At 37.4% G+C, this 23,189-nt stretch overlaps 6 protein-coding genes across 6 annotated transcripts; 2 read left to right on the top strand and 4 right to left on the bottom strand.

The window, feature by feature from the left end:
* Nucleotides 1-79: 79 nt before the first annotated feature.
* LOC147284727 (thiamine-phosphate synthase) lies at nucleotides 80-4,038 on the bottom strand. The gene is made up of 3 exons (XM_086244041.1): nucleotides 3,902-4,038; nucleotides 588-813; nucleotides 80-481 (listed from the first exon to the last, which is right to left on the bottom strand). The coding sequence occupies exons 2-3, from the start codon at nucleotides 753-755 to the stop codon at nucleotides 278-280; spliced, it is 372 nt and encodes a 123-aa protein (XP_086100167.1). The 5' UTR covers nucleotides 756-813; nucleotides 3,902-4,038; the 3' UTR covers nucleotides 80-277.
* LOC147284726 (protein FAR1-RELATED SEQUENCE 5-like) lies at nucleotides 842-4,042 on the bottom strand. Its single transcript, XM_086244039.1, has 2 exons — nucleotides 3,902-4,042; nucleotides 842-3,570 (listed from the first exon to the last, which is right to left on the bottom strand). Exon 2 carries the CDS (start codon nucleotides 3,549-3,551, stop codon nucleotides 1,593-1,595), a length of 1,959 nt encoding a protein of 652 aa, XP_086100165.1. The 5' UTR covers nucleotides 3,552-3,570; nucleotides 3,902-4,042; the 3' UTR covers nucleotides 842-1,592.
* Nucleotides 4,043-6,127: 2,085 nt separating this feature from the next.
* LOC147284725 (protein FAR1-RELATED SEQUENCE 5-like) lies at nucleotides 6,128-9,108 on the bottom strand. Its single transcript, XM_086245445.1, has 2 exons — nucleotides 8,970-9,108; nucleotides 6,128-8,414 (listed from the first exon to the last, which is right to left on the bottom strand). The coding sequence occupies exon 2, from the start codon at nucleotides 8,396-8,398 to the stop codon at nucleotides 6,365-6,367; it is 2,034 nt and encodes a 677-aa protein (XP_086101571.1). The 5' UTR covers nucleotides 8,399-8,414; nucleotides 8,970-9,108; the 3' UTR covers nucleotides 6,128-6,364.
* A 57-nt stretch (nucleotides 9,109-9,165) lies between these two features.
* On the top strand, nucleotides 9,166-11,678 carry LOC147284724 (Pentatricopeptide repeat (PPR) superfamily protein). Its single transcript, XM_086245446.1, has one exon. The coding sequence runs from the start codon at nucleotides 9,248-9,250 to the stop codon at nucleotides 11,204-11,206; it is 1,959 nt and encodes a 652-aa protein (XP_086101572.1). The 5' UTR covers nucleotides 9,166-9,247; the 3' UTR covers nucleotides 11,207-11,678.
* Nucleotides 11,679-11,896: 218 nt separating this feature from the next.
* Nucleotides 11,897-13,640, bottom strand: LOC147284723 (uncharacterized). The gene is made up of 2 exons (XM_086242931.1): nucleotides 13,234-13,640; nucleotides 11,897-13,013 (listed from the first exon to the last, which is right to left on the bottom strand). The coding sequence occupies exons 1-2, from the start codon at nucleotides 13,534-13,536 to the stop codon at nucleotides 12,183-12,185; spliced, it is 1,134 nt and encodes a 377-aa protein (XP_086099057.1). The 5' UTR covers nucleotides 13,537-13,640; the 3' UTR covers nucleotides 11,897-12,182.
* A 3,728-nt stretch (nucleotides 13,641-17,368) lies between these two features.
* LOC147284722 (uncharacterized) lies at nucleotides 17,369-22,219 on the top strand. Its single transcript, XM_086242929.1, has 16 exons — nucleotides 17,369-17,607; nucleotides 18,019-18,218; nucleotides 18,627-18,709; nucleotides 18,816-18,911; nucleotides 18,993-19,116; nucleotides 19,898-19,959; nucleotides 20,051-20,122; nucleotides 20,216-20,286; nucleotides 20,373-20,469; nucleotides 20,642-20,716; nucleotides 20,803-20,901; nucleotides 21,118-21,261; nucleotides 21,347-21,376; nucleotides 21,472-21,534; nucleotides 21,655-21,732; nucleotides 21,835-22,219. Exons 1-16 carry the CDS (start codon nucleotides 17,489-17,491, stop codon nucleotides 21,916-21,918), a joined length of 1,497 nt encoding a protein of 498 aa, XP_086099055.1. The 5' UTR covers nucleotides 17,369-17,488; the 3' UTR covers nucleotides 21,919-22,219.
* Nucleotides 22,220-23,189: the final 970 nt, after the last annotated feature.

Genomic DNA, 23,189 nt, shown 5'->3' with positions numbered 1-23,189 from the left:
TGGAGTGGCAAAATTTACATCCATTGAAATGCTTGGTGGGTAAGATAAATACACAGAGCATCATTTATGATCTTTTAAGGAGGTATGCGAGCCTTAAAATGAGGGATTCATCGAACATCACCAATCTTAGTAGTCTGCATAGCATTAACCAAATAAGATTCACTGACAAACTGAAAAGAGGAAGTGTTACAATTGAGCACTTAGCCGCTAGTTTTGTAGCAAAGCAATTCAAAGTTCGATAACGCAGAGCAAGCTTCTCGGCTGCCATCCATACACTTCAGGGGAACTTGGGAGGTTTTGGAGAATCAATTACTGGTTTTGCCTGCTGCTTGAAGTTGGGTTTTGTAAACCAAGTCGTATACAGAAACTGCTTTTGAGGGCCTACGTGGTTGCATATCAGTCTAAGCTTCTGCCTCTCCTTCATCCACCTCAACACTATCTTCATGTGCCTCTTGCTCGTCAAGCCTCTCAACCCAACTTCCTGAAAATGGTGGAGACATTTAATCAAACAGACTGTATGCAATAACCACAACAGACATGTAGTACAAATTTGCAAATATAAAAATCAATGGATAGAACCAAATTACCTTAACATGATCCCAGGTTTCAGAAATGGTGAGAGGACCATGCTCCTTGACTATATCAAAGATGACCCTAGTGATGGTCTGTGTCTGCTCAGGTGGGGTTTTGAGCTCTATGGGTTTCATCGGCGGTTTCGGTTTCCTCCCAATACACCTTATCACTGTCCCAAACATATTGCCACCTTCTGTTTTCCCAAACCCAATCTCACTTTGCTATAAAGACACTCGTCACCTGAAAAGCCAAGGAGGGAACAAAATAAACCAAACTAACATCTATTGGGTGGGCTAAACCAGACTAATTTCTTCTTTTTCTTTTTTTTGGGTAAAGAAATTTCGTCCAAAATTTCAGCGGAATATGTTTTCCTTTTACTCGGACATTTTTTAAATCTAGTTTACATAATCTTGTTTAAAACACTTATTAATCATTTTCACTGATGTCATCGCACTAGTGTAAAATGTGCATCTTATAAGCATTGATATTAAATTAGAATACATGTCAACTTTTTTTCTTTTTTTTTTTCTTTACAATGAACAGATCACATTGTCCTTAAGTTCAGTCATTTTCAGTTAAAAGTATGTAACAATTCATTACCACATAATCCAGGAATAAAATGCCAAGAAAGCTACTCTTTTCTAAACCAAAATGACATGCTACTTAAATTCAACCCAAATGAATTAACGTTGATAAACTACAGGGATTCACTCCAATACAAAGCACATACTACTGATTTACCTAGCCAAATTATAAAGTTCAAACTCCAATATTTACAAGAAGCATAATGAATGAATATATTTAACATGAGGGAACAGTCACTTTAAAAACTAAAAGTATAACGATGGCTTCTGCCAAAGAAGAAAAAAAATTTCAAAGGTTTGAACATCTTACACAACCAAGTGAAAATTTAAGCACAAAAATAAGCCAAGCCCAGAACATATTTCTATTCTCCAAATCACTTTACAATCTAGCATTTGATATGTCCTTAGCCCTCATAACCAGGGGATCCAACACGTTCAATTATCATGAAGCACATCACAAACAAATTGGTCAGCTACTTTGTTCATATTTCCCAACATGGATGTAGTTTCCTCATCACTTTCAAGTAACTTCATAGCCTCCACTAACTTTTGTTTGACAATCCTTGTTCCTGAATCACACAGTGAGCCTACATTGAAAACATTATTTCCTTCATGCATCAACTCACTTAGCCGCAATGACTGAGCAGACTTCACCATTTTATATGGCAATGCACATAGATCGCTACTCACTCTAATCCCTTTCTTTGCGCCTTTAGTCCATCTCTTCACTATGTATTGGGTGGGTATGCTTGTGAAGTTTTTTAAATCCAATACTTTTAGGGCATGACGACACAACAATCCCATGGATTCAAACAACTTACAAGAACAAGAAATCATGGAAGTAGTAGAGTCATATTGAATTATGTAGACTCTTTGATGACCTTCTTCAACTGCTTCATAAATATATTGGTTGCCATCATTACCAACTTCTATCATCCTCACCCCAAAGATACTCATAAGCTCATTTTCAAAGAATGAAAACATTTTAATAGTGTACTCAGTAGCTGCATGCTTAAAGATACCACTATTTACTCTAAGATGAGGCATACCATTTTTACACCGAAAATCCTCTTCCAACTCTGTTGATCGCATCACTTTTGCCTTTTTCTCATAATGATGTACAAGACCAATGAGATCAGTTGTTTTTGTAGAAATTTGATGGAAAGTATTGTTTATGCTCTCACCCCTCTCGGCAGATCTAATGTTGGCTGTGAAAGTATCTAAGCTAAAAGCAGGACACCATTTATCTCGAAGTGAATATAACTTTATCAACCATGAATGATTCTCAAGGTTGAACTTTTTAATCATGTCAGCCCACACTGCTTCAAATTCTGCTTCAGTAAGACAATCTTGAAGGCATTTGTTAAAGTGCTCCTTGAACTCAACATTGGCAGAATGACTAGCAAGATATTGTGTAGCATTCTTAGAGATGTGACATGTGCATAGTTGATGGCGTGTCTCTGGAAGCATACTCTCAATTGCATTTGCCATTGCATCATCCTCATCCGTGAAAATGGTTTTCGGTTGTTTATTTCCCATTGACTCCAAAAATGTTTCAAACAACCAAATATATGAATCGGTGCTCTCATCCAACAAAAAAGCACAACCAAATAAAACATTCTTCCAATGATGATTAACTCCCACAAATGAAGCACAAATTAGATTGTATTTCTTGGTTCGAAATGTGGTGTCAAAGTATACAACATCTCCGAAGCAATCATAATCTAACTTTGATCTACTATCTCTCCAAAATAAATTTGTCATTCGACTAGATTGATCCACTTGAACACTGTAAAAAAAATTTGGATCCTCAACTTGCTTATGCCTAAAATAATTCATCAAATTTTGTCCATCTGCTCCATCTATAATTTTTTTCTCCATCCTCTGCAAATAATTACTTCTATAGTCTTTCTTAGTGAACCCAGTATTCTCAACACTGCCAATTTCTTTTTCCAAGTGTAAGTAAGATTTTGTTGGTCTTATATTCCCATCAACCATAGAACTGATGTCAGCTGCATGAGCATTTGGTAATTTTCTACCAGATTTTAGGAATTGCCTTTCTTCAAGCCTAGCAAACTCGTGATTATGATGTGGATTGATGTGAGTGATTTTCCATATACCTTTATCCACAGTGAATCGAATTAGAGCCTTACAACCTGTTCTTGTCTCTAATCTTCTCACTTTTCTCACTTCGCCTAAATCTTCATCTGATTGGAACCCTTGTTTTGAACACAAGAAGTCTCGTTGCCGGATATTATTTTTCACATCTCTTCGAATATTTCCTTTACGAATACTAAAGCCTTTCTTCAAGGCATAGGTGTTGCACAGATTGAAAGCTTCAGTTTCATTACATACCTCCATTCCCACTTTAAGTTCATCACTTCCACAATCCATTTTCTAATAAATCAGCAGCCTAATCATAAACAAGAAGTTTTTTAGTACTTGTATTGACAAAATAGTAAAACCCAAAATGTAACAGCTACGTTTTTTTTATGTAATGCAAGTAAAATATGAACCATATATATTTGCAAACAAAAGTTCTATTTTTTACTTAAATTACAAATAATATCTTCAAGAGCAATCATCTGTTCAGCTTAGTAAAAGCCATTTCTATGAAATTATCAATCAATATCCATAAGAAATTAACATCACATTCCATAAAGGAAGTACCCATCAACTTTAACTCCAAGAATTTCATAAAATAATCATATCCAGCCAAGACCAAGAGAGGACGGGGGAGATACCTGGATGGTTCGCCGAGAAACAAAAAAGGAGGAGGCTTGCTGCGTCGTCGAGTTTCAATGGAGGGCTGTGGGCAGCGAGAGCTGCAACGGGAATATGGGTTGTGGGAGGAGACTGAGTGGGCACTGGCCACGACGGCGAATAGATAAAATAGAGAGAGGACTGAGGGGAATATACTAGTTAGTCTAGTATATAGTTTTTACCCGCAAAAATTACCCATCTTTTTTCTTTTTTTTCTTTTTTATTTGAATTACCTGTGTTTTTTCAATGGAATACTAGTTTTTATAAAAATAAAAAAATAAAATTTGTTGGTACAATATAAAAGAAAAGTTTTAAGAATAACCAAAAATTAAATGCATAATGGAAAAATACAATTCAGGTTTTTTTAATTAATCAACAACTAGTTGATACATAAATTATTCATTTAATGTGTAAATTTATAATGTGTAATCAATCTGTTTTGGTTTTGTTTTGCATAATCTTTTGATATCCTTGTTTTTTTCTTTTTTGAAAAGAGGAAGTAAATTTTTGACTGTTTTGATAAAAACTCAATAATTAGAGAGAAGTAAAATTCTTTCAGTGTTACTATGCTTTGTTTGACTTTATCTATGTTTCTTGCTTTTTAACAGTTCTTTTTATTTTCCTTTGTGGACCATATATTGCTTGGTCATTTCTTGTGCCCCCAACCATTGCCCGAAACTAAGTCTGAAACCTTAGCTAGATAAGAATCACTCACAAAATTGAAAGAGAGAGGATTAGAATAAAGCATTTAGCCCCTAGTTTTACATTAGTGGTTGTAGCAAAACAATTCCAGGTTTGATTTAATGCAGAGCAAGCTTCTCAGCTAGTACAACATAGACTTCAAGGGGACTTGGGTTATGGAGAATCAGTTACTGGTTTTGCCTGCTGCTTCAATTTTAGCCTTTGTAAACCAAGTCAGTATACAGAAACTGCTTCTGAGGCCCTACATGGTTGCATATCAGTCTAAAGCTTCTGCCTCATCCACATCCACCTCAACACTATCTCCATGTGCCTCTTGCTCTTTAGTCCTCACAAACCAAATTCATGAAAATGGTTTACAGTTTTACACATTTGTTAAACCAATCTGTACTTAATGACTACATCAAACATGTACAAAGTCACAAATTAAAGATTAATCGAGTTTAGTAGAGCAACAGCACTTTTAAATGGTAATCAAATTACCTTAACACCATCCCAGGTTTCAGCAATACTGAGAGGACCATGCTCCTTGATGAATGCACAAAGACAGTTCACCTGTTTTGTATTGTCTAGCGTCTAGTAACTATACAAGTGACGAAATTAGGAAACATATACTTCCAACAAATCCATAGAAAACTATACTTATATCAACGATCCTGCACCTTATTACGGAGTTGCAAAAAATATGTAACAAGTAAACATAAACAGTACGTGACTTGAGACCATCATCCTCTCCCCTAATACTTTGTAAGAGGTCTAACTCTAGCTTTCAAGATGATTAAATTGCAAGGCAGAAGCAAACTACTGGAAACAATGCTTCCCAAGATTTTAGGAAGCATGAAACAAGACGAGGAAAATGTGGTTGCATATGATGAAGATCAAGCTTAGTCTGTAATCTGAGTTGCCTTGATTTTCATCATTGCTCTATCTGTTTGTGGTGGCTTCAAATTCTGATGGGTTTTCAAACTCTCAACAGGATCCTCTTTTCTGCAATGTCTCTCCACTTATAATTTTTGGTTATAGATTCCATTTTTTTCTGTAGTCTTTTTGTAAGACTAGTTATAGTTTATATTCATGAAGTTTTTCTATAAAAGTCTCTTGATGAGTTTTTATTCCTGTGTTTCATGGAACTTAAGTTGTATCATTGGTTCGTTATTAAGCTTGAAGCCATGAGAAATGACAATACTGTAAGTGAATCAAGATTATTATCCTACACCGTGCTGAAGGTGCGCATATACAGTTCACGCTAGTGTCAATTGTGCATCTTATAAGCATTTTCCAGTTTAAAATATTTAACAATTCATTTACCACATAACCTAGGGATAAAATGCCAAGAAGCAACTCTCTACCAAAAAGAAATATCACAGCATGCACATTAACTAAATTATAAGAGGAATTTAATAACAAAGTGTATTAGACCAAAATGACATGCTACTTAAATGTATCCCAAATCCATTAATGTTAATAAACTATAGGAGGACTTCACTGCAAAGCAAAGAACATACTGATTCACCTATCCAAATTATAAAATTCAAACTCCAGTATGTACAAGAAGCAAATAACCAAATACATCTAACATGAGGGAATTGTCACTTGACAAAGAAAAAAAAAATGTACAATGATGGCTTCTGCCAAAGAAGAAAAAAAAAATCTGACCTTTGAACATCTTACGCAATGAAGTGCAATATTAAGCACAAAAATAAGCAAAACCCTGAACATACACTTTTCAATCTAGCATTTCTCCTTTAACCCTCACAACAAGGGGATTCCACACTTTGCTTATCAATAAGCACATCACGAACAAATTGGTCATCAACTTTGCTCAAATTTCCCAACATGTTTGTAGTTTCCTGGTCACTTTCAAGTAACATCATGGTCTCCGCTAACTTTTGTTTGACAATCCTTGTTCCTGAATCACACAATGAGCCTATACTGAAAACATTAGTTCCTTCATGCATCAACTCACTTAGGCGCAATGATTGGACAGACTTCGCCTTTTTATATGATGGCGTACATAAATCACTACTCACTACAATCCCTTTTTTAGCCCCTTTAGTCCATCTCTTCAATATGTATTGGGTGGGTATGCTTGTGAAGTTTTTTAAATCCAATACTTTTAGGGCATGACGACACAACGATCCCATGGATTCAAATAACTTACAAGAACAAGAAATCATGGATGTAGTAGAGTTGTAATGAATTATGTAGACTCTTTGATGACCTTCTTCAATTGCTTCATAGATATACTGGTTGCCATCATTACCAACTTCCATCATCCTCACCCCAAAGATACTCATAAGCTCATTTTCAAAGAATGAATACATTTTAACGGTGTACTCAGTAGCTGCATGCTTAAAGATACCACTATTTACTCTAAGATGAGGCATACTGTTTCTACAACGAAAATCATCTTCCAACTCTGTGAATCGCATTTCTTTTGTTTTTTGCTCATAATGGTGTGCAAAACAAGTGAGATCCATTGTTTTCCTTGAAATCTGATGGAAAATACCGTTTGTGCTCTCCCCCCTTTGGCTGGACCCAATATTCGCTGAGAAAGTATCTAAGCTAAAAGCAGGAGACCATTTCTCTCGAAGTGAATACAACGTCTTCAGCCACGAATTACTTTCAAGGTTAAACTTTCTAATCATGTCCTCCCACACAGCTTGAAATTCTGCTTCAGTAAAACAATCATGAAAGCATTTGTTGAAGTGCTTCTTGAATTCAGGATTAGTGAAATGATTGGCAAGATGTTGTGTAGCATTCTTAGTGATGTTCCAAGTGCATAATCGATGGTGTGTCTCCGGAAGCACAGTCCCAATTGCATTTGCCATTGCATTATCCTCATCCGTGAAAATGGTTTTTGGCTGTTTATATCCCATTGACTCCAAAAATGTTTCAAACAACCAAATAAATGAGTTGGTGCTCTCATCCAATAAAACGGCACAACCAAATAAGACATTCTTCCAATGATGATTAACTCCCACAAATGGAGCACAAATTAAATTGTATTTAATGGTCCGAAATGTAGTGTCAAAGCAAACAACATCTCCAAAGCAATCATAATCTAACTTTGATCTGCCATCTCTCCAAAAAAAATTTATGATCCGGTTAAACTGATCCACTTGAACACTGTAGAAAAAATTAGGATCCTCCAACTGTTTATGCTTAAAATAATCTATCAAACTTTGTCCATCCGCTCCTTCTATCTTGTCTTCCATCTTCCTTTGCAAAGAATTATGACAATCGTTCTTAGTAAATCCAGCATCTTCAACACTGCCAAATTCTTTTCCCAAATTGTATGATTTTGTTGATCTTATACTCGTATCAACCGTAGAACCAATGATAGCTGCACGAACACTTGGTATATTTCTACTGGATCTTAGAAACTGTCTCTCTTCAGGCTTAGCAAACTCGTGATTATGAGCTGAATTGATGTGCGTGATCTTCCATGAACCATTCTCCACAGTGAATCGAATGACAGCCTTGCAACCTGTTCTCGTCTCCAATCTTCTCATTTTTTTCACTTCACACAAGTCTTCATCTAGTTGAAACCCTTCTTTTGAACACAAAAAGTCTCGTTGTCGGATATTGTTTTGTGCATCTCTTCGAATATGCCCTTTACGAATACTAAAACCTTTCTTAAAGGCATATGTGTTGCATAGCTGGTAAGCTTCAGCTTCATTACTCACTTCCATTCCCACTTTTAGTTCATCACATTCTTCAAATATTTCTCCCTTGTCAGTTTTTTCTAATATTTGCCTTTTATGATCACAATCCATTAGCCAAACCAACAGCCTAATCATAAACAAATTCTTTAGTACTTGTACATGACAAAACAGTAAAATCCAAAATGCAAGACATTCGTTTGGCACGGTACGCAGTATAAGTAAAAGGATTAGCTAAACATTTGCAAACAGAAAATGCAAACAAAAATTTCACTGTTAAAAAATTATGAAGGTATCTCCTTTTAAGCTCAACCTCTAACTTTCTTCAAAAGAAAAGACATGTTCAAACCATCCCAAAATTGCATGAACGATGCAGACCATTTGCAAAAAAAAATCGAACTATCACATTTCCTAAAACAGCTTGCAATGTAACATTTGCAAAATTAAATTACAAATATATTGTCTTCAAGAACAGGGATATATTCAGATTGTGCCTCAAATTTTCCTAAACTATTAGAACCAATTTCTATAAACTGTCATCCAATATCCCTAACGAATTAACATCAAATTTCATCAACGAAATACCAATCAATTCATCATCAACCTCCTGCCTTTTCAAAACGAAAAAAAGAAATAGAAAACAGCAACACTGCAATAATCATAACGACCCAGAGAGATGAACTACCTGGTTCGCCGAAATACGAGAGAGAAGAAGGAGACTTGATACGTCGCCGTTCAAATGTGGGTATGGCTGGGCAGCGAAGAGAACAGAGAGAGGACTTTGGAGTTTGGGCTGAGTGTTATGGTGTCGTCACCATGCGAAGAGAACAGAGTATTGCAATTAGAGCGAAACCAAAACGCATCGTTTTCATTGTCCTGCTTTGACAAAACGCATCGTTTTATCTTTACCGCGGAAATTCCTTTTTTATCAAATGCAATCAGACTCCAATCAATTTCCCGACAATGCTTCATCTCTCTCGCAAATTCTCGACAATACCAATTTACAAGCTTTTACCTCAACAGCCACAACCACAACAAAGCAAAGTCTTCATTCCCTTCTCCGAGTTTCAGCAGCAGAAGAAGCTCTTAGAGCACAAACTCGTTACTTCTCTAGATGGGTGTACCAGCCTCAACCAAGTCAAAGGAGTACACGCCCATCTCCTCCGCAAAGGCCATGACCAATGTGGCTACGTCCTCACCAAGCTCATTCGCACCCTCACCAAGTGCAAAGTCCCAATGGACACCTACCCTCGACTCGTCTTCGAAGAGATCAATTACCCGAGCCCATTTCTCTGGATGGCTATGATTCGTGGTTACACCATTGAAGGACGCATTTCTGAGGCGCTGGATTTGTATACCTCCATGCGAAGAGAGGGTACTGTGCCGGTTTCATTTACGTTCTCGGCGCTTTTTAAGGCTTGTGGGTATGTTCTTGATGTGAATTTGGGTCGGCAGATACATGCCCAGACGATTTTGGTTGGTGGGTTTGCGTCGGATTTGTATGTGGGCAACACTATGATTGATATGTATGTGAAATGTGGGTTTTTAGAGTGTGCGCGCAAGGTGTTTGATGAAATGCCTGATAGGGATGTGGTTTCTTGGACCGAGTTGATAGTTGCTTATGCGAAGAGTGGGGATATGGAATCGGCTCGGGATTTGTTTGACGGGTTGCCTGTGAAAGATATGGTGGCGTGGACGGCAATGGTTACCGGTTATGCCCAGAATGCCCGGCCGAGAGAGGTGTTGGCGTGCTTTGAGAGAATGCAAGGTGCTGGTGTAGGGACCGATGAGATAACGTTGGTTGGTATCGTTTCAGCTTGTGCACAATTGGGTGGGTCTAAGTATGCTAATTGGGTTCGAAATATTGCCGAGAAATCTGGTTTTGGGCCTGCTGAAAATGTTCTTGTGGGATCTGCATTGATAGATATGTACTCAAAGTGTGGGAGCTTGGATGAGGCATACAGAGTTTTTCAAGGAATGAAAGAAAGAAACGTATTTTCTTATAGCTCAATGATTTCGGGGTTTGCAACGCACAGTCGTGCCAGTGCAGCGATAGAATTGTTTCATGAGATGTTGACGACTGAGATAAGACCTAACCGGGTTACTTTTATAGGGGTGCTAACTGCGTGCAGCCATGCGGGTATGGTTGATCAAGGTAGGCAGTTATTTGCAACCATGGAGAAGTATTATGGTGTTGCTCCATCAGTTGATCATTACACTTGCATGGTGGACCTACTTGGTCGAGCTGGGCGCTTGGAAGAAGCTCTTGAGCTTGTCGAAACAATGCCAATAGATGCCAATGGAGGTGTGTGGGGAGCGCTACTCGGAGCATGTCGTATCTATGGGAATCCCGAGATCGCTCAGATTGCTGCTAACCATCTTTTTGAGCTTGAACCTGATAGCATTGGAAACTATGTGATGCTCTCTAACACATATGCGGAAGCAAGAAGGTGGGATGATGTTTCAAGAGTGAGGAAGTTGATGAGAGAGAAGGGACTGAAGAAGAATCCTGCATATAGTTGGGTTGAAACAAAGAAAGGGGTAATTCATGAGTTCTGTGCAAGTGAAAAGACCCATCCGGAGTACTCTGAGATTAAGAAGACATTGAAGGACCTTCTGAACAGATTACAGGCTCATGATCAGTACCGGCCAAACCTGAATTCTGTCGCTTATGATGTAGCGGATGAAGAAAAGATAAGTTTGTTAATGGCTCATAGTGAAAGGCTGGCTTTAGCATATGCATTGCTCAGTACAGATTCTGGTTGTGCCATTAAGATTATGAAGAACATTAGGATCTGTGAAGATTGCCATGCGTTCATGTGTGGTGCATCACAAATTACAGGGAGAGAGATTGTTGTGAGAGATAACATGAGATTTCACCACTTCCGAAATGGGACATGCTCTTGTGGTAACTTTTGGTGATTGAACCAGAAGAAGTCTGTCCTGGCCAAAACAAAAAAAAGAACCAGAAGTCTGAATATCGTTGGAGGTCTAATACAGACACACTAGAATCTCTTTGACCAGAGTACCGAGCAAGGTTTGATAAGTAAATGTGGAAGACTTGACTACGAAGTTCTAGTTTGTAGTTGCCTCGGGTTTCATATGCAAGTCTTGTTAAACCATGTGAACATTTATAGAACACGGTTGACAAATCGACAGGTCATCAAAGCGCAGCACTTTTTTGGTGCCTTGAGCATTAAATGGTTTATTATGTCATAAACAGTACAAGAATTTGATGGAAACTAGATTCTCAAGTAAATTGAGTTACATGATTCTTTCCGCTGCAAGAATTATCATATGTATTGTTTGATAGAAGCCCATTTCTGGACCCTGTTATGGACAATAGCACCATGGGCTTACTAGCCCATTTCTGTTCCTGGACAGATTTGCAAGATCTTTCAATAAGTAGTAATTCAAGGATTCGAGTGGATATTTTTGGAAACCCAATCTAAAGCTAGATTCTAAAGCCCATTTCTGTTTCTGGGCCGATTTGAAAGATCTTTCTATAAGTAGAAATATTCAAGGATTCGAGTAGATATTTTTGGGCACCTAATCTAAAGCTAGATTCTAAATGAGAATGAACAGGAGCACATAATATCTTGCTACAATATATAAACCAGAACACTATACTCGTATTAATAAAATATACACGAGATACAAAATATAGATATTACAAGAAACAAATCCATTGGGCACAGCACATGAGCTGAGCTTATGCCACACACTGCTTATTATACAGAGCAGATAAAAGTTAAAAACCACTCGCTGGACCCACCCAAATATATAAGACTTTGGGTATGATCAGAAGCTACAGAAAAGCACTCCCTAGGGAACAAGCCATAGATTGAGCAATACATACACCCATTATAATTATCAACATAAACGAAATATATGTGATCTAGCGGTTTCCGGCACCTGGAAGCTTCTCTTTGATCTTTTCCATCATGCCCTTCTTCTCCTGGGGCTCAGTACTAACGTAAGCAGGGCCTGTGGAAGCAGGTGTACTACCGTAAGCAGGGCCTGCGTAAGCAGTGCCTGTGGAAGCAGGTGTACCACCGTAAGGTTTGGTGGTCGAGGGTGGATGAGATCCGTGCTGGTCAGGCTTTTGGCCGCCAGGAAGCTTCTCTTTGACCTTGTCCAACGGCCCCTTCTGCTGGTGCTCACCCGTAGTCCCACCGCAACCTGTATTAGCTGCACCGTAAGGTGCTTCATGAGATCCGTACTGCTCCTCCTTGCGCCCAGCTGCACCGTAAGGTGCTTCATGAGATCCGTACTGCTCAGGCTTTTGGCCGCCAGGAAGCTTCTCTTTGACCTTGTCCAACGGCCCCTTCTGCTGGTGCTCACCCGTAGTCCCACCGCAACCTCTATTAGCTGCACCGTAAGGTGCTTCATGAGATCCGTACTGCTCCTCCTTGCGCCCAGCTGCACCGTAAGGTGCTTCATGAGATCCGTACTGCTCAGGCTTTTGGCCGCCAGGAAGCTTCTCTTTGACCATGTCCAACGCCCCCTTCTGCTGGTGCTCACCCGTAGTCCCACCGCAACCTGTATTAGTTGCACCGTAAGGTGCTTCACGAGATCCGTACTGCTCCTCCTTGCGCCCAGCTGCACCGTAAGGTGCTTCATGAGATCCGTACTGCTCCTCCTTGCGCCCAGCGCCTGGCAACTTCTCCTTTACCTTGTCTATTACGCTGCCCTTCTTCCTTCTCCCACCTTCCTCATCATCCTCGGACTATAACCAACATAAAAATATACATATGTACGTTAGCAACTCATCAATTATCTCTATAATAATTAATAAACAAAATATTAATTCTCTTGTCACATGGACGACAAGAGAAAATGAAAATGACTGACTGAATGTGTAGTCCAAATTCACAATACAGAAACGAACACTGAAAGACGGACCAACTGAATGTGTGTTCTAAATTCACAGTGGTCGAGAGACTTACCGAGGAGCTTGAGTTACCGGATTGACGAAGCTTGCCGGTGACACCATGAGGCTCAGGCTGGTGCCCAACAACACCCTGCCCAGCACCATGAGCGCCGTACCCTGTACCACCGTACCCGGCGGGATCAGTGGTGGTGCCATGAGTGCCCTGCCCTACACCTGTTCCACGCGGAGCGGTGTGTTGATCAACCGGGTTGCCATACTCGACCTTTCGGATCGGGTTGCTGGTCGGGTTGATCGGGTGGGCGCACTCCTCGTGAGTGCCTTGTGCCGTTGCACCGTATTGGTTCTGGTAATGCGCCATTTTCAAAGAAACAAAAACGCAAACAGCTTGTGAGCAAATGGAAGTGTAATGAATAATGATTTCTGAAGTTGAGTAATATTCAGTGACTGACTCTGCTTTCAAATCAGAACTGGGGTTGCTTTATATAGGCAAAGATGCGAGACAAACTTTCCTGCCTAAAATAGAGATAAAGACTGATTTAGTATCAAATTCTAATAAGACACATACCTCGTATGACAAGTCAGCTCGGTAAGTTTTTCTCCAAAGCTGCAAAGGCATACACGTACCCAGCTGAGGGCTTTTGGTACCTGCCACGTTAACGACTCCGACACGTCGCACCGCTATAAACCGACGCGTCTATGTTTTGTGTCGGTAAGATAAGGATGAGACAGGCCCTTGTCTGGGAGTTAAAAATTCGTGACACTTCACCGCGTCCATGAAAGTCGAAGACAAATATCTGTTGCTTGATATTTGGGTCCGATACGTCATACGTGGCGTTGTATAAGTCGTTGATGTTAATCTTGATCTTGAAGCCTGACTACTGCAACACTTACTTTCATAAGTGGATGGGTCCGGAGGATATTATCGCTAATTAGGTCCCACGTGGAAATATTATCATTCGTTGTAGACTTGTAGGTCATTGGACCAGCCCAGTATCAGGAGGTTTGGCTACCGACAAGAGTCCAATATGTAACTGCCCACTCTGTTGGTTGACATGGTTGGGCTTGTGAATCTTTCATGTTGGGCCTCATACTTTGGCCCATGACATATGGTCTTATGATTTTAACTTGTTGCTAGCTTAGTTGCACACTTCATGAAATTAAGCTAGACTTCTTCCATGCAATTTTGTTTTTTCAGTAACTTATGCTAAAAAAATAATGGTAATTAGTCACTAAGTCAAGTGATGCAATCAAATTAGCTGTGTATGACAACATTCGTGAAGCTTACCAAGATGATTCAATTCAAACCTTGTTCAATCAAAATATATTGAAAAAGGATGACTCTTTAATCCCGGCCAAAGAAAAAAAGGATGACTCTTTAATGGTAGATACTTGAGTTCCATTGCTGAGTGACCCTCGCAAGAATGTACACACTTCTCCAAGAATGGAGGGATATCCTCTTCGGGGTTGAGCTTGAGTTAGAGGTTTTGCTTGGCTGAACCTAACCTAAATTGTTAACTTTGAGTTGACAACTCTTGTTCCATAGAAATTTATATGTATAATATGTTATACATATCATGTATATTATATATTATATGCTTAAAATTATATATTACGTTAAAAAGATCCACTACTAACTTTATTTATGATAAATAAATCAATGTTATAAGCTTACAAAATCAAGTTTTCAATGAGTATTTAAACACACCTTTGTGAGCAGCATTTTAATGCTCATTGCCAATGTCCCCAAGTGACAACAACATATAGTTGTATTGACCAACAATAACAATTGTGCTATTTATTTTTGAGTCCGTTAATAAACAGGTATTGGCATCTAATTTTATTAACTAAAACTACCTAAAGCATCATTCTTTCTTTAAGGGCCAACTACCACAAACATATTCTTTATTTGCCGACACCACACCACCACTAGATCCCCGCGCCACAAAAACCACATCTACCCCGCACATTGTTTTGACGAAAATAGACATAACAAAAACATAGCATGCAGACACCTTTCAAAATACCAGCATCAACGCATCACCAAAAGAACGGAAACTGAAACTGCAAGTCCGCAACTCCAATAAACTGCAGTTCCAGAAATTGCAGTTTCTGAAGTTTTAGTTCACTTGCAGTTCTAGAAACTGCAGTTTTTTGCATTTTCAGAAACTGAACTAAACAAATGAAATCAAGAACCTACTACTGATAAGGAAGGCACGAGGATGGAGTTGGCTTCCCCAATAACTTTTTAGGCGTTGTTATAGTGAGGAACTTGGCTTATTCTTCGGCAACGTCGCGACAAGGCCGGAATCAGAGTCAACATCGCGGCTCCGATCGGGTCTAGGGGTTGCTGGGTGTTCCAAGCTCACAAGGATGAAGAGGGAAGAGAGAAGAACTCAGGGGTGGTCCTCTCGTCGCCATCCATGGTCGGATGCACACACACGCCGTTGAAATTTATATGTATAATATGTTATACATATCATGTATATTATATATTATATGCTTAATATTATATATTACGTTAAAAAGATCCACTACTAACTTTATTTATGATAAATAAATCAATATTATAAGCTTACAAAATCAAGTTTTCAATGAGTATTTAAACACACCTTTGTGAGCAGCATTTTAATGCACATTGCCAATGTCCGCAAGTGACAACAACATATAGTTGTATTCACTAACAATAACAATTGTGCTTTTTATTTTTTTAAGATTTTTTTTTTTTTTTTGGATGTGTATTATTTTCTTGTATTTGTGTATTAACATAAGTGTAGGTTGTCATTCAGTAACAACCGCGTCCGACTTATGAGTTTGTTCAGCATGTGGACTGATTTATTATCTTATTATTTATTTTTGCCTTAAAAAGAAAATAAAAATGAGAACAGTTTTGCTCATCTCTTTTAACTCAGGTGTATGCTCTCCTCCCATCTAAAATGTTGTCATGTATTTAAAAAACTAACAATGAGTTAATTTATTATATTTAATGATTTCTAATGTTATAATGATGAGAGAGAAAAATAATTTGACAAATCTTTTCTATTTTTACCCTTATCTTTTATTACTCAACTTTTTCCACTTTTTTATTATCCATTAATTTCTCTTTTCTCTTTTATTTAATTATTTCTAATAATTTTTGCTTATTTTGTTTTTTTGCTCTTCTCCAGTACGCCTCCAGTACCCAAAAACCACATCCATTTAATAATTTTTGCTTTTTTTTTTTTTGCTCTTCTCCAGTATGCCTCCGGTATCCAAAAAACCACATTCATTTTTTTGGGTCTTCTCCTGATACACCTTTATCTATTTTTTTAATTAATTAAAAAATAAAATATTCCAACAACACATTTGCAATTCGAACAAAAAACTCATTTGCAAAGTTTAATTTAAATGTTGGCCAAACAAAAATGTAAAAAAACTCATTTGCATACATAGAAAATCAAATAAAAAAGTTACATGAGTTCAAAAAAAAAAAAAATTATGTTGTTGCAACTATTCTTCTTTCTTCAAATGCTGCAACACCTTAGATTGGCCTAAAAATTTGTTTGATATGAAAAAGTCATGTATGAGACAAATGAGAAGAATTCTTAGGCCCAAAAAAAAGGTGTTGTTGGAATATTTTTTTAATTAATTAAAAAAATAGATAAAGGTGTATACAGGAGAAGACCCAAAAAAATGGATGTAGTTTTTTGGGTACTGGAGGCATATTGGAGAAGAGCCAAAAAAAAAAAAAGCAAAAATTATTAAATGGATGTGGTTTTTGGGTACTGGAGAAGAGCAAAAAAACAAAAGAAGCAAAAATTATCAGAAAGAAAAAAAAAAAAGAAATTAATGGATAATAAAAAAGTTGAGTAATAAAAGATAAAGGTAAAAATAGAAAAGTTGTCAAATTATTTTTCTCTCTCATCATTATAACATTAGAAATAATTAAATATAATAAATTAACTAATAATTAGTTTTTTAAATAGCAGCATTTTAGATGAGAAGTGAGCATACACCTGAGTTAAAGGAGTGAGCAAAACTGCTCTCAATAAAACTACCCTAAAAGATACGAGTATAAAACAATTTAAAACTATAAACTAATCTTGAGGCCAAGCGGTTTAACCGTAAGAAGACTCTAAACTGATCGGGATTAGAAGTATCCCTATAACCAAACAGGTCCAAGGTTTTACTAATACCCTATTCTTCATCATCGAGAGGCAGCAGAAACAAACTCTTCGCTCCACAGCCAATTTCATACCTCCCAAACCTCCACCTTTGTTAAACACAGCAATTTAAATTCAACCAAACTCAAAAAATCAGAAGAAGAAGAAGAAATGATATCAGCAATTTCTTGGGTGCCCAAAGGGGTTTCAAAGCCAGTTCCATCCGTCGCCGACCCGCCTACCAAAGAGGAAATCGAGGAGTTAATAAAAAGCGGTGCTTTGGAGAGAAGGTGGAGTGCTTCAACTCCTTTCTCTTCTTTTTTTTAGTTTGTCTAAGTTTTTGTTATTGTAGTGTGCTTTACTGGTGCTGAATGAACATTTTACGCTATGATAATTGTTATTGTGCTGAGGCTAAGCCCTGAACTTATTGATTTTTTGGTGCCCAGATGACTTTTGTTTGTTATTTTTCGTCAAAGTTGTTTACTTTCTTTGCAACAAATTGTTGGGTCTTCTTTTTTCAATAAAGAAAAAAGCTTGAAAGGGTTGGTGGTTCCTTTCTTGAAGAAAAAGGGAAAGGCTTGGATTTTTTCATGTAGTTTATGTGTAATGTGGTTGTGTCTTGGCTAAGAGGCTTCATGCAGTTTGGGTGTTTTTTTGGATTTGCTGACTTGTATACTTTTGGTGGGTGTTGCTTTGTGCAGTGGAGAGGGTGAAAGTGAGGGCGAGGACGATGATGAAGGAATGGATGTAGAAAACCCCAAGCAGGGTGATGAAATCTCCCAAGCATTAGAGGTAGCAAAAGCACTCGGCAGATCCTCCAAAGTCACCGAGTCAGGGGCCAATGACATAACCGATGGATTGAGGGAACTTGACATGGAACATTATGATGATGAGGATGATGGTATTTCCTTTTGATTTATTTTCTTGAAGTTCATTGTTGGGATATTAGGAGGGGTTAGTTATCATGTTGGTTAAGCGGGAGGTGTTGGATGGAGTGATGGACAGTCAAACTGTTACTCAGGGTTAAACTCGAAGCCTTGTGAAATCCATTAATTTGTCATTTGCTTTAGTTCTAGATTAAATGGTTTTATTAATATCAGGTTTATATTAAAACGATATGGTTTTACCAGGGTGTTCGGTTGACAATCAAACTATTGGTCAAGGTTTAACTTGATGCATTGTCAAAGTTATTGAGTAGTGATTTGCTTAGCTTATTGGTTAAATGGTTTTATTAGTACTGTATATCTCCTGTCATGGGTGTCACTAAGGATTCATAACTAACATTGCATCTTCTTATGTCTGACCTCAGGCATTGACCCATTTAGTAGTGGGCTTGGGGACCTTTACTACCCAAGTAATGAAATGGATCCATATCTCAAGAATAAGGATGAGGTAAATTTGACAACTTAATTATGCCATCGATATTGTTCTATTTTCTTGTATTGGGAGGCTAGAAAAGTCACTTGGTTTTTTACTTTTTATTTTTATCCTTTCACAGGACGAGGATTCTGAAGATATTGAAGACATGGCCATAAATCCAAATGATGCAGTCATAGTTTGTGCTCGTCATGAGGATGATGTCAGCCAGCTTGAGGCATGTAATAGTTAGTTAAAACTATTGGTTTCATCTCTCTGTCTGTCTGCCACTCATGATAATTGAATTATGTATGTGCAGGTTTGGCTATATGTTGAATCAGATGATGGTGAATCAAACGTTTTTGTTCACCATGACATCATCATTTCAGCATTTCCCCTTTGCACAGCATGGCTTGATTGTCCTCTCAAAGGTGGAGACAAAGGTGCGGGCTGTGTGATATATATATATATATATATGCATTTTGGTTGAAAGTTGTGAGTGTATGCATCCATAATTACTCATATATGTAAATTATGTTTCCATTGTAAACAGTCCCAAGAAGAATTGTGGGAATCAACATTAGTCATTTCTTCAAAATTGATTCTAATTAAATCAAACAACTCTCATGTTTGCTAGAAACTGGGAGGGAGAGTGCTTTAAGAGTCCATATTTCATCTACTTAACAAAGAGAAAATAGGCCAACTTGTCTTCTTATTTTGTGTTTTCACTGGTTGTTTTCCTTAATAGAAAGGGTTTTTTTCAATTTCGGTACCTGAATTTTGGGCATTGTCCCAACTACCTACCCAAACTATTATTTGTTCCAATTTCATACCTAAACTTTTATTTTGTCCCAAATTGGTATATAATGTGACTTTTGTTAAAAAATACTAACAAAATTTGGTCATGTGTGTTGCACATATCTTATACCCAAAGTCATTTTGGTCTATTCACGATCCTAGGTTGATTAAAATGCCCCAAATTTTGATGCCTTATATGAAAAGGTCATATTATACTAATTTGAGACAAAATAAAAGTTTAGGTATTAAATTTGGACAAATAATAGTCTAGGTACCTAGTTGGGACAAAGCCCAAAGTTGAGGTACCAAAATTGAAAAAGACCCTAATAGAAACTACAATTCATTAAAGTTTAAACATTTTTTCTGTTTATGCATTGATTTACCTTTGTATTTGACTGATGTCTAAATGTTTGTATATGTTGGCAGGGAACTTCATAGCTGTTGGTTTAATGGAGGAACCTTCCATTGAGATATGGGATCTTGACATTGTATCTTGTGATATATACTAGTCTCATTACATAGGCTAAGTAGGTCATTGATGGAGATGGTATTGTATTTTCTAAATTTTTTTTTTTCCAGATTGATGAAGTACAACCATGTGTGGTCTTAGGCGGTATTGCTGAGAAGAAGAAGAAAAAAAAAGGAAAGAAGGTATGGTGCTCAATTCCTTGAATGTTTGGGTTTGATAAACATGCAACTCTTTTGTCACTTCTTTTACCAATTCTGCAACTTGCTTTGTGTTAGATATCTATCAAATACAAAGAAGACAGTCATAGAGATTCAGTTCTTGGACTTGCTTGGAATAAGGAGTACAGGTTTGTTAATTCTTTTACAATTTTGTACCTCCTGTTCTTGCCTCAGCGGAAGGTTTATATGCTCTGTTATATTTTCCTATAAACAGAAATATACTTGCTAGTGCAAGTGCTGACAAACAAGTTAAGATCTGGGATGTGGCTACTGGAAAATGTAATATTACCATGGAGCATCATACAGACAAGGCAAGAATTTAGATAGAATTTCAATTTTATGCTTTATCCTGAAATCAGTCTTTGGATGGTGTGCTATAGAACAAATGCAATCTTACGACTTATATTTTAAAGTGTTGAGCAAGCCTTTTCTATCAAGTTTTCCATTTAGCTTCAATTTTAACCTTCGTACTAATTTTTACAGGTTCAAGCAGTTGCATGGAATCATTATGCCCCACAAGTTCTTCTTAGTGGATCTTTTGATCATTCAGTAGTCTTGGTATTCAATTATTACTTGAGTATAACATTCTTTTCATTTATTTGTTTTTGAAACTTCCTGACTTCTGTATTTACAATGCATTCCAGAAAGATGGGAGGATACCATCACATTCCGGTTATAAGTGGACAGTCACAACTGACGTAGAAAGCTTAGCATGGGATCCACACACTGAGCATTCATTTGTGGTGTGTGCTTTGGCCTCTCAAGACAGTCATTTTTCTATACTTAATTACAAATTTTTTTTGTTTATTCTTTTTTCTTGTTTATTAACATGTCTGTGTTTTATATGCACACACACACATATATATATATATGTACATATTTAATGTGGATACAGTTACTTTCTGAACGGATAAGAATTAACATTGACTGATCATCATTCATTTCGTAAATCCATCCAGGTGAGCCTTGAAGATGGTACAGTCCAAGGTTTTGATATCCGGACTGCCACATCTGCTCCTACTTCCGAGTCTAAACCTAGTTTTACTATTCATGCACATGACAAAGCTGTTTCCGCAATCTCTTATAATCCTTCCGCACCTAATGTATAGTCCTCTTTCTCCTGACTTTTGGGTACTTTTTCTATCATGGACTTATGTGTAACTTCACCTCTGTGCCTTCTTTTTTCAGCTTCTTGCAACTGGATCCACAGATAAAATGGTATGAAGTTCTTCCCACTGCCTGCAGACCTCTGTATACCATGCAGATTTGAATATTCTATATTGTTCCACTGGCTGGTCATCTTTTTTTTGCAGGTAAAGCTTTGGGATTTGTCAAACAACCAACCTTCATGCATTGCATCCAGGAATCCTAAAGCAGTAAGTGATATATGAATTATTTATCATACTAATATGACGAGATATTCTTATTTTTCTTTGTTTATTTATATTTTTGTCAACATGAGATTGATTGTCACACACTGTTCTGAATGTTACTAGGGAGCTGTTTTTTCTGTTTCATTCTCTGGAGATAGCCCCTTTTTGTTGGCCATAGGAGGCTCAAAAGGAAGATTAGAAGTAAGCTGTCTTCTGTATCTTGTTCATGGTTGGGTTTTTGAATTTTTTAGGTTTTTTATATGATAGGTGATGATTGCTAATTTGGTATGACTGAATTTTCAGGTGTGGGATACGTTATATGATGCTGGGGTTTCCCAACGATTTGGGAGTTACAGCAAGAGGACCAAACCCCAATCTGGATCTTGATCTGGTTAGATTAGAAGATGATCAAGGTTTTTCTATATTATATTATTTTAGTTTAAGCATAAAGAGGTTTTTTAGTTTTCTAGGGAACAAGGAGCATTGGCCACCGGTAGTAGTCTCAAAGTTTTGAAATCCGTATGATGTAGATCCCCCATCACCCCCTTTGAAGTATGCTTGTGTGTAATCAGAGGCAGTTTTGAGTTTTCTTGTATTAATGTTATGCTAAAAACCTAAAACTAAAAGGGAATATGAATTGTTGTGAAGAAATGGGAAATGGTTTTTGAGCGAAGTTCTCAAGTTTCAATCTTCTTGTCCATAATGGAACTGGTCAACTTTGGATTTGTAAAGGTAATTTCTCTTGTTCAACATGAGATTCATATTTTTAAGTGTAGTCTAGTTAAATTCCTGGTCATTTTGGCACCATTAAACTTCATATGAATGCTAATGGCCAAGAAAAAAAAAAAAAAAAAACTTCATATGAATGCTTGAATGAATGAATGCTATTGAAGTCATGTTAGATTCAGTCATTTTCTTTTTGTTTAATATTAGAAACATAGTTTTCAACATTAATTATGTTGGGTACTTGAAGATGAAGCCTACTTGTGCTTAAGAATAAAAAAAATCTTCACTTTAGCTTTTGCAAATTATAATTCAAGAGGCAATAATAAATAGAAAATAAGGAGACCTAAATCTCTCTCTCATTGTTTAGCTCATGTGAGCTTTTCTGTCATAATTGGTTGGCCACATGCAGGGTGTTAAATTTCGAAGTTTCGCCGAAAATTTCGATTTTTGGGGGTGTCGAAATCGAAACCTATATTTGCTAAAATTTCGGGATGATTTCGTCGAAATTGTCGAAATTATCGAAATTTCGCCGAAATCGTCGAAATTTCGGCGAAATTTTTGACGGTGGAGCTGGGTTTTTGCAGAAAAATGGAGAGGTGGCAGGGGGAGATCGATGGAGAAAGAGGGGTCAATAGTATTGGCAAAAGATGAAATCTGAACATAGAAGTCAAAACTTGTAGGGTAAATACCTCTGGAAGTTTTTTACGGAATACAACATCCAAACGTGCATCAAGGGTGTTCTCGCACACAATCTTCCCATCTCGAGAAGCCAAGACCACACCTCCAGAACTGAACAATCAAAAATTATCATAAGCAAGTTGTAAACTGTTTGAGAAGCTAAATATTAGCAAGCCAGATCAAATCCTGTCCTAATTGAAAGATGCTTCTAAAAAAAGAAGAGATCGAGGGGGAGAGAGAGGCGACGGCAGGGG

The sequence above is a fragment of the Dryas octopetala genome, chromosome 5, assembly GCF_963921425.1.
Source record: "Dryas octopetala chromosome 5, drDryOcto1.1, whole genome shotgun sequence".
In the NCBI taxonomy this organism is placed as follows: domain Eukaryota; kingdom Viridiplantae; phylum Streptophyta; class Magnoliopsida; order Rosales; family Rosaceae; genus Dryas; species Dryas octopetala.
Note: the sequence above shows the minus strand (reverse complement) of the source record. Positions and strands in the feature narration are given on the sequence as shown.